The 15,692-nt window shown below is 38.8% G+C and overlaps 1 protein-coding gene across 1 annotated transcript; it reads right to left on the reverse strand.

The window, feature by feature from the left end:
* Window positions 1-63: 63 nt before the first annotated feature.
* LOC103972748 (putative disease resistance protein At3g14460) lies at window positions 64-6,320 on the reverse strand. Its single transcript, XM_065143960.1, has one exon. It carries the CDS (start codon window positions 5,963-5,965, stop codon window positions 149-151), a length of 5,817 nt encoding a protein of 1,938 aa, XP_065000032.1. The 5' UTR covers window positions 5,966-6,320; the 3' UTR covers window positions 64-148.
* Between the last annotated feature and the right edge of the window lie 9,372 nt (window positions 6,321-15,692).

Below are 15,692 nucleotides of genomic sequence, written 5' to 3' on the forward strand. Positions count from 1 at the left end.
ATTTATATGGGCTGGGAATCACATTTTGAGTTCTGTAGAGCTGATATTAACACAATGTGTATCTACTCCGCTGAACTTCAAGAATGAGGTTAATTAATAAAAAGAAACCTAATATGATAGAGGAGAAATAATTGATAATACAACAGTTTTATGATATCTCATCAAGTAGTTGGAGAGATGGGAGATCATAATGGTCAACATCCAAAAATCGATCCGAACTCTTCATCTCGGCCAAGTGCTTTTGCAGCTGCTCCGTCAGCCTCGGATGGCAGTCTTCGAAATGTAGATTCCTGAGGGACGTCGGCAGCCCCTTCTCAGGTAGCGCCTGAATCTCCGGACATCCAATTATTGCTAGAATCCGGAGGGAGGGAAGGGCATGCAACTCTCTCGGTAGCGATTGTAGATTCAAGCAATTGAAGAATTCTAGCCATCCGAGAGCTGTGAGGCTTCCCAACAACTGCCCCTCCTCATCAGACATCGTCGCTCGACGAAAGTTTGAGATTTTGAGAATACGAACGGATGGAAGTGTCCTTCTTAAGAGCGGTAGTTTGAACAGGGCTGTGTCGTCAATGTATAATTCAGTTACTGACGAACCCTCCACTTGCTCATTCCCTTCATTCAGCAACAGCTTGGGACATAATTTGATGGTCAATTCCCTGAGGGATTCCAGAACTCGCAACCCGTCTATTGATCTCAACTCATCACAGTGCCAAATGCTCAGAGATTGAAGTCGTTTCAGGTGAAGCAGCGACGTTTCTGGAAGAGATTCTATGGACGGGCAGTCGCCTATTTCCAATCGAGTGAGTGAGGTCAAGTTGTGCAGGCAGCCCAGTAGCAATTTTCCCAGATTCCCACAGTCAGACAGCACTAGTTGCTTGATCGGGGGTGGAAGGAGGATGTCATTGTCCCCATCTCGCGTCATGCTCAAGAGATTCGGGCAACTGCGGATTGACAATGCCACAAGGGAGGTGAGTTCTTTAAACCCCTTCACCGGCTGCCACATGAGTTCCGCACATTCCGCTATCTCAATGTCACGGATATTTGGTAAGCTGTGCGATAGCAACCCTTCTTCCAGATTTCTTAGATTTGGACATTTTCGTATTGTCAATGTTGAAAGAGAAGCAGTTGTGCAACTGCCGCCTCCATGGATTCCTTCCCATAACCCTGGCAGTTCTGTCAATCCGACATCATCTATTTCTAATGTTTCAAGTGGAGGAGGGAGGGGAGGCAACCTCTTAAGCCTCGGGCATCTTTCAATTTCAAGTTTTCTCAAGCAGGGAAACAGCTGTCGGCCATCAGCCCAAGACCACTCTTCCCATTCTCGCATGTTCCTGAACGTGAGCTCCTCCAAGCTAGGAAAACACTTGTCTTGGTATCTAGAACCAAAGAATTCATCGCCCAACTTCTTCACTGCTGGCATTCTCTCGATGCGAAGAACCTTGAGATACGGCAGTCGTCCAAGACAAGGGAGTCTCTCACATTCTGGGATGTCCATCAGCTCGACCCTTTCAAGACTAAATTCTGTAAAACATGCAGTCATACTGTTGCTACTTCCGTCGATTCCTTCCCATAACCCTGGCAGTTCTGTCAATCCGACTTCATGTAAATTTAATGTTTGAAGTGGAGGAGGGAGGGGAGGCATCCTCTTAAGCCTCGGGCATCGTACAATTTTAAGTTCTCGCAAGCAGGGAAACAGCTGTCGGCCATCAGCCCAAGACCACTCTTCCCATTCTAGCATGTTCCAGAACGTGAGCTCCTCCAAGCTAGGAAAACACTTGCCTTGGTCTCTAGAACCAAAGAATCCATCGCCCACCTTCTTCACTGTTGGCATTCCCTCGATGCGAAGAACCTTGAGACTCGGCAATTGTCCAAGACAAGGGAGTCCATATTCTGGAACAGTCATACTGCTACTTCCATCGATTTCTTCCCATAATCTTGGAACTTCTATCGACTCGACTCGACATAATGACAGTGATTCAAGTGAAGGAGGGAGGGGAGGCAACCTCTTAAGCCTCTGGCACTGTACAATTTCAAATTTTCGCAAGCAGGGAAACAGCTGTCGGCCATCAGCCCAAGACCACTCTTCCCATTCTGGCATGTTCCTGAACGTGAGATCCTCCAAGCTAGGAAAACACTTGCTTTCGTCCCTAGAACTAAAGAATCCATCGCCCACCTTCTTCACTGTTGGCATTCCCTCGATGCGAAGAACCTTGAGACTCGGCAATTGTCCAAGACAAGGGAGTCCATATTCTGGAACAGTCATACTGCTACTTCCATCGATTTCTTCCCATAATCTTGGAACTTCTGTCGACCCGACTTGAGATAACAACAGTGACTCAAGTGAAGGAGGGAGGGGAGGCATCCTCTTAAGCTTCGGGCAACTTTCAATTTCAAGTTTTCGCAAGCAGGGAAAAAGCTGTCGGCCATCAGCCCAAGACCACTCTTCCCATTCTGGCATGTTCCTGAACGTGAGCTCCTCCAAGCTAGGAAAACACTTGCTTTCGTCTCTAGAACTAAAGAATCCATCGCCCACCTTCTTCACTGTTGGCATTCCCTCGATGCGAAGAACCTTGAGACTCGGCAATTGTCCAAGACAAGGGAGTCCATATTCTGGAACAGTCATACTGCTACTTCCATCGATTTCTTCCCATAATCTTGGAACTTCTGTCGACCCGACTTGAGATAATAACAGTGACTCGAGTGAAGGAGGGAGGGGAGGCATCCTCTTAAGCTTCGGGCAACTTTCAATTTCAAGTTTTCGCAAGCAGGGAAAAAGCTGTCGGCCATCAGCCCAAGACCACTCTTCCCATTCTGGCATGTTCCTGAACGTGAGCTCCTCCAAGCTAGGAAAACACTTGCTTTCGTCTCTAGAACTAAAGAATCCATCGCCCACCTTCTTCACTGTTGGCATTCCCTCGATGCGAAGAACCTTGAGACTCGGCAATTGTCCAAGACAAGGGAGTTCCTCACATTCTGGGATGTCCACCAGCTTGATCTCTTCAAGACTATATATTTTCAATTCTGAAACGATCATACTGTTGCTACTTCCATCGATTTCTTCCCACAATCTTGGAACTTCTGTCAACCCGACTTTACATAATGACAGTGATTTAAGTGGAGGAGGGAGGGGAGGCAACCTCTTAAGCTTCGGGCATCTTTCAATTTCAAGTTTTCGCAAACAGGGAAACAGTTGTCGGCCATCAGTCCAAGACCACTCTTTCCATTCTGGCATGTCGATGAACGCGAGCTCCTCCAAGCAAGGAAAACACTTGCCTTGATCTCTATAACCAAAGAACCCGTGGCCCACCTTCGTCATTGTTGACATTTGATCGATGCGAAGAACCTTAAGACACGGCAGTTGTCCAAGACTCGGGAGTTCCTCCAATGCCACCATGTTCTCCAGCACTAGCTCTTCCAGATTAGGCAAGAACTTGCTCTCTGTACTTAATCCATGACTTATTTGTTTCACTGCAGGCATTCCCTTCACGGAAAGTTTCTTGAGATTCTGTAGCTGTCCAATACATGAAATATCCTCCCATGCTTTGCAATTTTTCAAACCAAGAGTTATCAGGTTCGCTAACAATTGTGCCTGCAGCCAACTGGGTGATCTGACACCAGTGTACCCTCTGATCGTCAAACGTTTGAGAGCCTGATGTGGTTGGAGACCTTCCAGTACCTCCTTCGACATAATTAATTCATTGCCGTCATCCGATGTCCATTCTAAGACCAGTTTTTCAAGATACTGTTTGTTGTTCAGATTAGCCTTGCTTGCTTCTTGTTTACTCTCAACGTTCTCGAGGTTGGTAATTCGAAGTTGTCCATGAAGTTGTTTCAGACTGCCTAATTGGGCAACCTCGTGTCCCTGATCCTTGAGTACTTTAAATGAACACAGTTCTTGAAGAGAAGTCAGCTTCCCAACATCATTTATCTCGGAAATTATTTTGTCTTCTGCATTAAGATGCATCAAGTTGATCAACTTACCCATGCCGTGCGGGAAACCCTGTAGTTCACAGAACCACAGATCCAGTACTCGCAAATTGTAAAGACCACATAATGACTCCGGCAACCTCCTAATGTAACGGTTGTAGGATATGTCAAGGTAGCGGAGGTGTATCAAGCCACCAATTTTCTCATGCAACTCCCGCAAGCCACAGTTCTGCAATATCAACACTCGAATGTTTTTTAATTTTTCAAACTGAATGAACAAAGGGCTCTTGACTCGAAAGTCAAACCAAAAACTTTTGGAATTGATCTCGAGGGTCCGCAATTTATCATAACAGGAGAGCTCCATTAACTTAGTTCCATCGGTTAATGTTGCTGATAGATGACGAGTCGTATTAGGGATCTCTTTCGACTCATCATCATCGATCCTGCAAAACTCTCCCTTTGAAATAAACCGAGCAAGATCGTGTATCAAATCATGCATCACATATGTCGATCCCCACGGAGCTTCCTGAAAGAAAGACCTCTTCACTAAGTCAAAGAAGTAGCGGCTTCCTGTATCCTCCATCGTCATATTGTTGTCTTGAGCAATGTAGCCTTCTGCCATCCAAAGCCGGACCAAGTGCTCTCCATCAAACCGATGATCTTTGGGGAAAAGGGAACAAAAAACAAAGCACCGCTTAAGGTGTGGGGGAAGCCATTGATAGCTCAATTGTAGGACTGGCAGGACACCCGGTTCGTCTTGCTGTAGTTGCCAGATTTCACTTTCTGCGATGATTCTCCAGTGCTCCTCATTCATCCCGTCCTTCAACAACCCGCCTACCATCCTTGCCGCAAGTGGCAACCCCTTCAACCTGCTAACGATCTTCTTTGCTATGTCTTCTAGCTGTGGACATTCACCGGCGTATTCGGAACCAAATGCATATTTCTTGAACAATTTCCAATAGCTGGCCTCATCCAGAACTCCTAGAGGGATCGGATTGCCAACCATATCTGCAATATTTTTAGAGCGAGTTGTAACCAAAATCTTGCTTCCTGATACTCCGTACCACAATGGTGCACGAAATGTTGTCCATTTCTTGCTGTCCTCGTTCCACACATCGTCGAGGACAAGAAGGAACCTTTTTGAGGTCAAGTTCTTCTTAAGAACCTCTTGAAGTTTATTAAGGTTGCTGAGATCACACTTTTTCTCGGTTATGGATTCTATGATCTCTTTGGTAAGCCTCTCCACGTTGAAGTTGTCGGATACACAGACCCAGACCTTATGATGAAAATAGTCCTTCACCCTCTCGTGGTGGTAGGCATGCTGAGCAAGAGTAGTCTTTCCGACCCCGCCGATCCCAAAAATAGTCAAGGTAGAGATGCTTCTGTTGCTGGATCCGGATCCATCGGCCGGTTTCATCAACCGTTCCAGAAGGTGATTCAGCTGTTCGTCTCGTCCGAATACTTGAGTTTCTATCGGAAAGGAAGTGGTGGTTCGAGGCACTACTGACGTTATCATCTGTTTCTCATCATCATGTAAGTTATCAATGAAATGCTTGATCTCAGTAGTGTATTCATCTAACTTACTCTGATTTTCCCTCACTCTATCCACATCATCTTCTCTACCGAAGAGGCGACCGACACGTTCATGAAGTTTTCTTCTTTTACTCGGAGGGAGATCAGAAGAAAAAGATGATTGGTTACTTGCCTCATACCCCTGAGCTCTTTGTTGCTCGATCTGTCGCTTCAGAACCCGGAACTGGATCTTATCAAGCAAGTCGTCAGCGTCATAAACAGTGTCCTTCAGTTTCATCAGCAATTCCTTCAATCGCTTTTTCGTGCCTTCATCTTTAATCCACATGTTCTCGACTTCGCCGATGGTGCGCTCAGTCCTCAAAAGAGTGTCCTTCAGCTTGTGGAGGTCAGCGACTCCGGGATCCTTCGAAAATTTTTCGATCAGACAGTCGGTGATCTTACTGATCAAGCTCCCGATGAGGGACGATCCGAACGATCCCAAGCCTGCTAGTATCCACGACGACATCTCAGTGCAGGGCTGATCCTTCTTTCTCCAAGCACAAAGGTTAGAGGATTCTCAGAGAAGAAGGATATTTTCAGCCACAACAACAACTCCTCAAGAGGCAGCCCTCAAAAGTGCGGTTGGCAGCATCAAGTATTGGAGGCTGCACGTGCTACGCAGCAAACTTCTTCACTAGTCTGATCTAAGCCAATTCTCCACCACTTGGCTTTCTGGGAGTGTTTGTTTATTCCACCAGCTGTAGTTTGGCCTTTCGACGAAGCGAAAGCCAATCCCACCAATTTAGCCATCTCACCATCGAGAATCAGATGCCTGATATGATAACAACTTTTGTCTCCTCGTGAAATCTGATGAGAGTTTTTTCCGGTCGTCGACACAAGAATTAGTTTTATTTTCTGAAATGAAACTCAACTTTAGGACAAGAAACACATAAATAAATACATTTCTTAGATGGAAAGTCTTTTCTTTTATTTTATCTAAAAGTATGCAAATACTATGCTATATGAAAGAATTAAAATCCTAGCCAAACGTATTTGACAAGATTGTTTGAATTGAAAGATAAATTTTAACTGAATTAGTTCTGTGACTCAAATTTTACATATAGTATTCAGTGTCATCTATGTGCTTAGTCCTTTGGACATTATCTCACAACATAAAATGATATTAATATTTTATAATTTAATTTTAGATAATTAATTTTATCATGCATTGCTTTTAAGCTTCAACGATAAACTTCAATGTCTTGGAATAGGAATATTCCTCTACTTGCTATTGTGTATCGTACTTTACTTTTTCGATGCCATGGAGGTGTTTGACAAAGAAGTTTCTGTCCAAACCTCTTCTACCAAAAATTGAAACTTGTTTTGGCATTTTAATTTCTTTTAATGCTTCTAATTATATATCATCATTAACTCTTTGATCACACGTCCAATCTTGCACACGCACTTACGGGTAAAGAGAATGTAAATATCCTGTAATTATTTTCGACACTAATAAGATAAACATATTGTCTGAAATCAATTGTTATGCCCATGTGATTTTTTTATTTATAGTAAATCGTTCTTTTGTCATGCAGGTGAAACATTTGTTATGTGCTAAAAAAAGAAAGATGTGCTACGAGATATATATAGAAAAACTAATCTTTGTGTCACTTAAATGCAAAGTATGGTGGCGGCATAGAAGAGTGTGTAGCATCAAATTCTATTAATATAGTAAGTGGCACATGACAAAGTAGAATTATTATACATTGCATAATTGTTCCCAAAGCTTGAGAATCCTGATGAGTCAGACCAAAAGCTAAAGCTATTACTGATGTGAGATGTCTACTAGGAGTCCTTTGGATTGTGATCAGATGCCGACAATGGAAGCATACTCGTGCTGTCGAGCAACTCGAGGATTCGCCCGGATGCACTCATCTGTTTCTACTATTGAAGTTGGTGCAGAATATTGTGGTCATGTGGAAACATGACGTGGACCCTCTTGTTCACCATGATCAAAGCCCACGTGACTCAACGAGTCATGATCACCTAATATTATTAAAGTTATTTCAATATTTTGTACATTATGATTTAGTTTCAAATTTCTATAGATTACTAATATCATAAAAAAATTTCATATCCCAAATAGATGGAGATGTTATTGTATGATGTGTCTTATTTCTTCGAGGCTATGGAGGTGTTTGAATTAGTCATCTATGGATGGCCATAAGAAGTAGAAGTTTCTACCCAAACCTTTTTTAGTTTAGGATCAAAAACTGAAACTTGTTCTGGCATTTTAATTTCTTCGTGTGCTTCTAATTATTTAGCATCATTAACTCTTCAGTTTGATCACACGTTCCACACGCACTTACACGGGTAAAGAGAATGCAAATGTCCTGCAATTATTCTCGACACCAATAAGTTAAACACATCTTGTAAACATATTTTCTGAAATCAATTGTTATGTCAATGTGATTTTTTCTTTTAGTAAACAGTTCTTTTATCATACAAGCAAAATATTTGTTATGTACTAAAAAAGATAGATGTGATGTGCTACGAGATATACATAGGAAAACTTTGTGTAACCTAAATGCAAAGTATGGTGGAATAGAAGATTGTGTTGAACCATATTCCATTAATGTATTAACTGGCATATGACAAAGTAGAATTATACCTTGCATAATTGTTCCTAAAGCTTGAGCATCATGAAGATTGAGAGCAAAAGCTTGAGCTCGTTTTCGTAGTTATCCTCCGAGCTATTGCTGATGCTGAGATCTCTACGGGTAGCCCTTTTGATTGTGATCAGGATGCTGACAAAGAAACCACACTCGTCCTGTCAAGCAACACTAGGAAACGTGATTAGTTTTTCTATAATTAAAATATCTCACCGCGATATTCCCGGACGCACTCATCTTTTTCTACTATTGATGTTATGGTGGTGATTCTGGATGATGACGAGCCTTCTTTGAAGGTTCCCTATCCTGAAAAGTAGATCTCTTCTTTTATGATATGTTGACCAATGCTAGCGTAAGTCGATAACTAAAGGATGGCCACTCGTTTTGCACTAAAGAGGTGTCGGCTTTCGGTTCTTTAGCATCCAAATATTCTCAAAATGCCCACGCCATGTTATCGTTCCTCTACAAGCTTGGGGTAAGCACGATGCAGAATATTGTGGTCATGTGGAAACATGACGTGGACCCTCGTGTTTACCATGGAAATTCTTTAGTCTTCTGCTTTAAACTGCATCAAGTTGATCAACTTGCTCATTCCACGTGGGAAACTCTATAGTTTACGGTCCCGCAGATTCAATACTCGCAAATTGTAAAGACCACATAATGACTTCGACAGCCTCTAAATCTAATTTGACAGGCAACTCCCGCAAGTCACAGCCCCGTAATATCAACACTCAAATACTTTTTAATCTTTCAAACAGAACAAAAGGTAACAAAGATCCCTGCACTCTAAACCCATAACAATTTTTTTTATTGAGAGTCTGTAATTTGAGAACTCCATTAACTTAATTTTATCGATTAATATTGCTAACAGATGATGAGTCGTATTAGGTATCTCTTTGGACTCTATCATCATCGATTCTGCAAAGCTCCCCCTATAAAATAAATTAAGCAAGATCGTGTATATGGTCATGTATCATATATGCCCATCTTAAAGGAGCTTCTTGAAAGAAAGACCTGTTCACTAATTCCATCATTATATTGTCCCGAGCGATGTAGCCTCCTGCCATCTAAAGCTGGATCAAGTCCCGTTCATCAAACTGATGATCTTTGGAGAATAGGGGAACAAAATATAAAGTACCACTTAAGGTGTGTGTGAAGACATTGATAGCTCAGTTGTACGACTCGGAGAACACCCTCTTCGTTTTGCGATAGTAACCAGATTTCACTCTGAACCTTCAATAACATGTGAAAGAAAGGGAAGATGATATGCAAGTATAATCTTCTCTCAAATATTAATAATAAGGTACTAATCAAATTAAATAAAAAATTTATTAAACTTCAGAAAAACATCTTGAATAATTCTTAGAGTTAACTTGAATGCTTGAGGCTTAAATTAATTGATCTACAAATACCATCTATTTATAGATATAAAATATAAGAGTTCCTAATCTCTACAACTTTATCTACTCTTATTTAAAAAAAAAAGATATCAATTAAAAAAAATTAAAATATATTTTAACTTTTTAAAATTAAGAATTTCTGATCGCTACAAATCTATCTAATCTTATTTTAAAAGATAAAATATTAATTTATAATCTTTCAAAATATATTTTAATTTCTTAATATTACCCGTTAAAATATATTTTTGGAGATAACTCTAAGCTTTGATTCTGATTCTATACTATCATTTTTCATCAAAGATAGATAGCGAGAGAGACATTAAGTTATTTATTTTCGTCTTTTGTGGAATGGAGTGTAAGATTTCAAGTTGTAATCTAATGGGGAAATAGTTGACGTTATTAATTCGTTAATTAATATGGTTATCGAGCTCATTCTTTTATATACAAGAAAAAACATCTCTTTTCTGTTGAATTTATTGAAACTATTGCATTTAGGAATTGTTGATATTTCAAAATGTCAAAACCCTATTTAATCTATCAACTCAAATTTTTTATAAAATGGAAGTGGCGTAAAACTAAAGAGGTGTTCGCTGCTGATTAGGGCTCTCTTCATGCCATATGCTATATACAAGAGAGGAAGGCTCCCTTCTGGTTTCTTGTACGGGTTTAAGTAAAGAACATGAGATGATATTAGCAAAAAGTGTGTTTTTGAAGGGTCTTCTGAGTTGTCTTGATTGGTACGTACATAAAAAACACTTGTGTTATGAGGTATTGTGATTAGACAACAATATGGGTCATCTCAAGGGCAATATTTAATTTGTTGATAGAACTTAGTATATAGTTTGGAATTGAACAATAAGATGAGTCAATTGCATTTTTTTTTTTTGGAATATATACATTAGATCGACATTGTAATATGCAATTTCGGCTATAAAATGAATTCTACACCAACCTGCTCAAACATGTCAACTGTCTCTATTAATTAGATTCATTTCTCTAACTTTTCGGGTGTAGGCCTGTCAACTTTAATATTACCTTGACCAAAATCAATGCAAAAATTTTCTCTTTTGCCTTGAAAATAATTTAAACTTGTTTGCTTATAAATGTCAAATAGAAATCAAGCCGGACCTACTTATAGAGCTAATTTATATGAGCTGGGAATAACATTTTGAGTTTTCTAGATCTGATATTAACAATGTGTGTATCTACTCCATTAAACATTAAGAATGAGGTTAATTAATAATAGCATTAAGGAGAAAGAGCCCTGAATCACTGTCCACCAAAATCTTTTGCGATTGTCTAGATGATCTTTTTTATCTCATTGATGTATGTTGCTGTATTACAGAAGTCATGAGGAAAGATATATCTACTTGGTATTGGTTTATCATGGATACTATTAAATAACTCACTATAAAGGTTTACAGTGGCAGTGTCGTAGGAAATTTAGTTAATCATTGTGCTCCAATGTGAACTCAAGCATACAAGAGAAGTTTTCACAAAGATACCGGTCTCAGTTTGTGAAGCAAATGTGAAGTTCATGGATCACTCCTATAGCTAACAGTTGGGGAAGTGTTTGTTTCTGAGCCAACGGACCAATCTCTTATTCCACTCACATGTGTGCAGGAGGGTACGATAAAGAGACAGTCCACTCACCAAGAGAGAAGACCACACTCAGTAGACGAAGCTCGAACCTAACCCGATCCGATGCTCATTTCCACTAGAACATTCACGTGGGTAACCTTATGCATTCGAGATTGAATCGAGCTATGCTAATACTTCGGCCATGGCATAAAGGTTCGTATGATTAGAACTGATGTCCCTAATGGTCATGCTTGATCTATATGTTTTTAGATAAAGGCATGGAAAGGTCCATTGTTTTTTTATACTTATGTGTTATCAGATCAAAATGTATTTGATGCTGTTAAAACTATGCTTTCTTCTTTTTTTTTTGTTTACTTAATTCTTCTGTTAGAATATTTTGAAAATTATGATTTTTTTATTTCTAGACATTATAAATGTTGCAGATCATGTAAAGTTGAGCTGATATTTAATTTAAAGCTTCCATGATATATTTATAGATGTTAAGACTTAAAGCCTGTGGCCATTATTCTCTTGAAATATACACACATCAGCTACAGATTTTTGTTCTTTTATTTGCAACACTTTTTGTACATTTGATGTTTTGCAACAAATTAACGGTCAGACTTTACCAAATAATATTATCAGAGACATTGGAGTTTAGCTATACAACAACAATAAAATTGTAAATCATAACTATTTGGAGTCAACGATCTTTTATCGTCATTAAGGTAAAAAATCATATGTTATTTAGTTAAGTTCAAAGTGCTTAAATATAGTTTCTATTAAAGTCTTCTTAGGTCTTCTTCTATCTCTTTCTTCTATCTCTCCTGGAATCACTAACAAAAATTATTTTATCTCTTTTGACTATAGTAATATAATAACATAAAAAAAATATAATCATAATCATGATATTTGTTGATCTTATAGTTATAAAAAATAAAATTGAGAGTCGTTTTTGGATATTTTACAGTTACTCTGGTTCATGATGATGTCAGGTAGCAGCAATGTTGCATATTGTAAGTGATTATTTTTACAAATTTAAATTTAGCGGCATACATGCGGAAACACATTTTAAGTAGAAATAATAGTTAAGATCTCTTTTCAGTGTTTTGCACAAAACTATCATGCTAATTAGCATCATGCTTCTTTAATTGATGTTCATTTCTTGGAATGTAACCAACTTAGTTATGTAAGAAAATGGCAAAAGGGTACTACCGTATTAGAAATTTTTCTAGGAAATGTGATCTAATGGGTTTATCCTTTACCTTTCCTTTTTCTTGTGTTCCTGATGAACTGGCCTTTGGCTCTACTGAAATTGGTCCATTGTGATTGGGCTTCAATTTTGAGTTTCGAAAACAGTGTCACCATTCTCACATTAATAAGAGCCTCAAGTATCAGGCTCTGTTTCCCATGTTATGATGTTTAATCAACCATTTTATATTGTGTTTAAGGACTAAACACAATTAATTGCTTTTATCAAACTGTCATTTATTAGTTCCGACAAGTGCTTTTCTTTTGTAAGTTAAGGAGACATCCACTTTCTTCAGGATTGCTTTGTCCTTTTTTAACAGGTTTCACCTATAATACTTTCAATAGTTTTAATGTGGCATGAGGTGGTGTTTTTCTTTTTGATATGCATGCCACAGTTGCTTTATCTCTTGGTTGTAAGAAAAAGAATTGTGGTTGTATATGGTTCGTTATGCATTTAAATGCTTTGTACTCAAAAGTTTAAATTGGATTTCTTGAGTTCATGATCGAAGCAAAATAAATTACTTTTTCCCTCCAATAATTAAGGTAAAAGATTTCACCGTTTGGATCTTCAAACTGACTAGCACTATCGTTTACCATTTATTACGTGTCAATTATGTCAGCTGAAATATGATCTTAGTTTCTGTAACTGATGAATACATGTAAGAAATCAGAATGGACAATTATAGAATTGCAAGTAGGTCATCATTACCAAAAAGAGTTTGCTGCTTGTTTAGTAATTGTTATGTCTAAAGAGTTTGTGTTATCAGGAAATTGTATTATGCAGGTATGGGATTCTGGATTTGTCCTTCAGCCATGCAGATGTCCCCTCTGCCATCATCCTATAACTTTACTTATACCCGGGGCCTCATTAGATCAAGGCCATGATTGGGTAGCTTATCAAGTACTTCAAAAAATTGAGAATTACAATCGTCGATTTGGCAGAGTGCCAAGTGGCTTTATTCAGGTATATTTCCTACAAGTTTTTTGATATTAATGGAGTCCCCAAGGAGTTTCTTGTTTTCCAATTGCCTGTTGTTTGCTAAATATTCATTCATGTCTTGTAACTTATAAAATGCTTTCTAAGTGGTGTACATTCTGCTTTTACATTTCTCTTTTTGATACAAAACCATGCTTTAGAAAGATTTTAGTATGCTATCCTGAAATCAATTATCATTTATTATCTAATCCATATGTTGAGATAAGTGTGCAGAATTAACTATGATGGAAGTAAGACATGCAGGAGTTGCGTCGGAGTCAAGACTATGATTACGTTGGGAGTTCGAGAGTTCGACGGAAGTCCGGACGGTCGTCGGAGGTTCTGTAGGAACAAATCCGAGAAGTCCAGGAGCTTGCCAAAGAAGCTCGTCGGAACTCACCAAGTTGATCGTCGCAACTCCAGGAGTTTGTCGAAAGTCCGTCGGAGCATCGCTGAGGGTTCGTCAGATGTTCGCCGGAAGAAGTGATTAACGCACCGAAGCAAGTTACAGTATTAATGTCTTAAAATATCATAGTTTGCATGATGATTAAGTTAGGAATGAGAGATGATCCCATTAACTTAATTTGGGGGCAATTGGGTCCTTGACAGACCCAAATTGGGTCGAATGGATCAGCCCATTCGGACCCAGAATTCCTGGTCGACGGTGGCACCACCTAGGAGCTCAGTCTCCTAGGCTGGGTGGTGGTACCGCCCCTGTCAAGTGGTGGTATCGCCTGAGCTCGGTCTCCGAGCTCTGCCAAGCGGTAGTACCGCTAGGACCCCGGAAATCCGGGAGATGATGTTTCTGAGCTCCAAATTCAAACCAGTTTGAGGCCTATATAAACCCCATCCTTTCCTGCATGAAAGTGCACCGAAATCTTGATCTTATTCTGTAAATTTTAGAACTCAAAAGTATTGTAACGACCAAAAGTTCTTCTCCATCTTTTCTTCTAAGTTTTGATCATTCAAGAGATGAGTGAAATTCTCTAAGGGTTGTCTCCTAAGCCCGTCAAAAGGAGTAGAGCTGTAAAAGGGTGGTTGGCCTTCGCTTATTGAAGGAAGGCCTCTAGTGGATGTCGATGACTTTATCGGAGGAGGAAGTCAAAAGTGAATGTAAGTCAAGATTGACCGAACCACTCTAAATCTCGATTTGCATTTACATTATGCTCTCTATCTTAACTGCAAACTGTCTCAATTACTTTACTTCAACTGTACTTCGCTTGATCTTGAGTTAAAAAACTTTCCGAATCAGCTTTCGCATCGAAATCATTTTTTATCGTACGAATACAGCTTTAATCGTCGAAAGTTGATCCTAACAATCTCATCAGTCTAGTTCGCGAAATTAACCATACGCATTATGTTCATATCTACAAACATTTGGGTGATAGTAGTTATACTAATTAACTGTTATAAATCATGATGTTTGTTAACCAAATATCTGGCTTTGGGAAGTTTTTGACTACTAATCTACCGTCCATCCTGTGGATATATATATATATATATATATATATATTATAAATGATTTATATTTTTACAAAAGTGGTGTGTCAAAGATCTCAACACTGCTTCATGTTTTTCAGACATTAAAGGACCTTCCATTCTTCCTCAAAAGGTTGTGGAGAGAACTGATGGATCATGAGAGAACACTTCTCCTTGCCTTTATGGCACGAACAATTTTGTCCCTAAGTTCCGTCATTTAATATCCAGTGATCTTCTTGGTGTATTGCTTGCATGATTATTTTTACATTTTATCAATTTAACTGATATTTTTGGTTCTCTTTTTATGTTGATAGTCATGGTCAGAAAATTTATATCATATTTAATGAAAAATAGTAATCTTGGTCTTATATGAAAACGATGACTTCATTATTATGCTTTCCTAGTAACTTGGCGCCGACTTAAACATTTTGAGGTAAATATACTAGTTTCATTTGTTATCACTCACCCGAACTATAACTTCTGTGAAGCCAAATTTTTTGTTCAATATTCTTGTTTCTTTAACTCTATAAATGTTGCTCATATGTGTTGATTGTAAGAGATGTGAAGGTGTTTACATATTTGTGCTAAACAGGTTAATATTCCCATTTTTCTCTCTCAATGAGACAAAAAAAGAGGCAATCTTTGATGTACATCCAAGAGTTTCACCTGGAAGGACAAGACATAAATGGCTTAATATCTCATATGTACATTTGCTAATTAAATGGAGAAGCGTTTGTTAGAAAACTAAAGTTTGATAGGATAGTGAAAATAATTAACTACTTTAACTCTGTTTCTTGTGTCTATATTGCCAATGAGTTTTTAGCAAGTATATTCAGTTTATACTGTTTTTAAAGTACTTTAAGCTTCACATTGTAAATTGAGAATAATTCGTAT

Source organism: Musa acuminata, chromosome BXJ3-3 (assembly GCF_036884655.1).
Source record: "Musa acuminata AAA Group cultivar baxijiao chromosome BXJ3-3, Cavendish_Baxijiao_AAA, whole genome shotgun sequence".
Lineage (NCBI taxonomy): Eukaryota > Viridiplantae > Streptophyta > Magnoliopsida > Zingiberales > Musaceae > Musa > Musa acuminata.

What these genes read in the sequence shown, in the direction of transcription:
- LOC103972748 (XM_065143960.1), bottom strand. Translation starts at nt 5,965, where the DNA reads ATGTCGTCGTGGATACTAGCAGGCTTGGGATCGTTCGGATCGTCCCTC.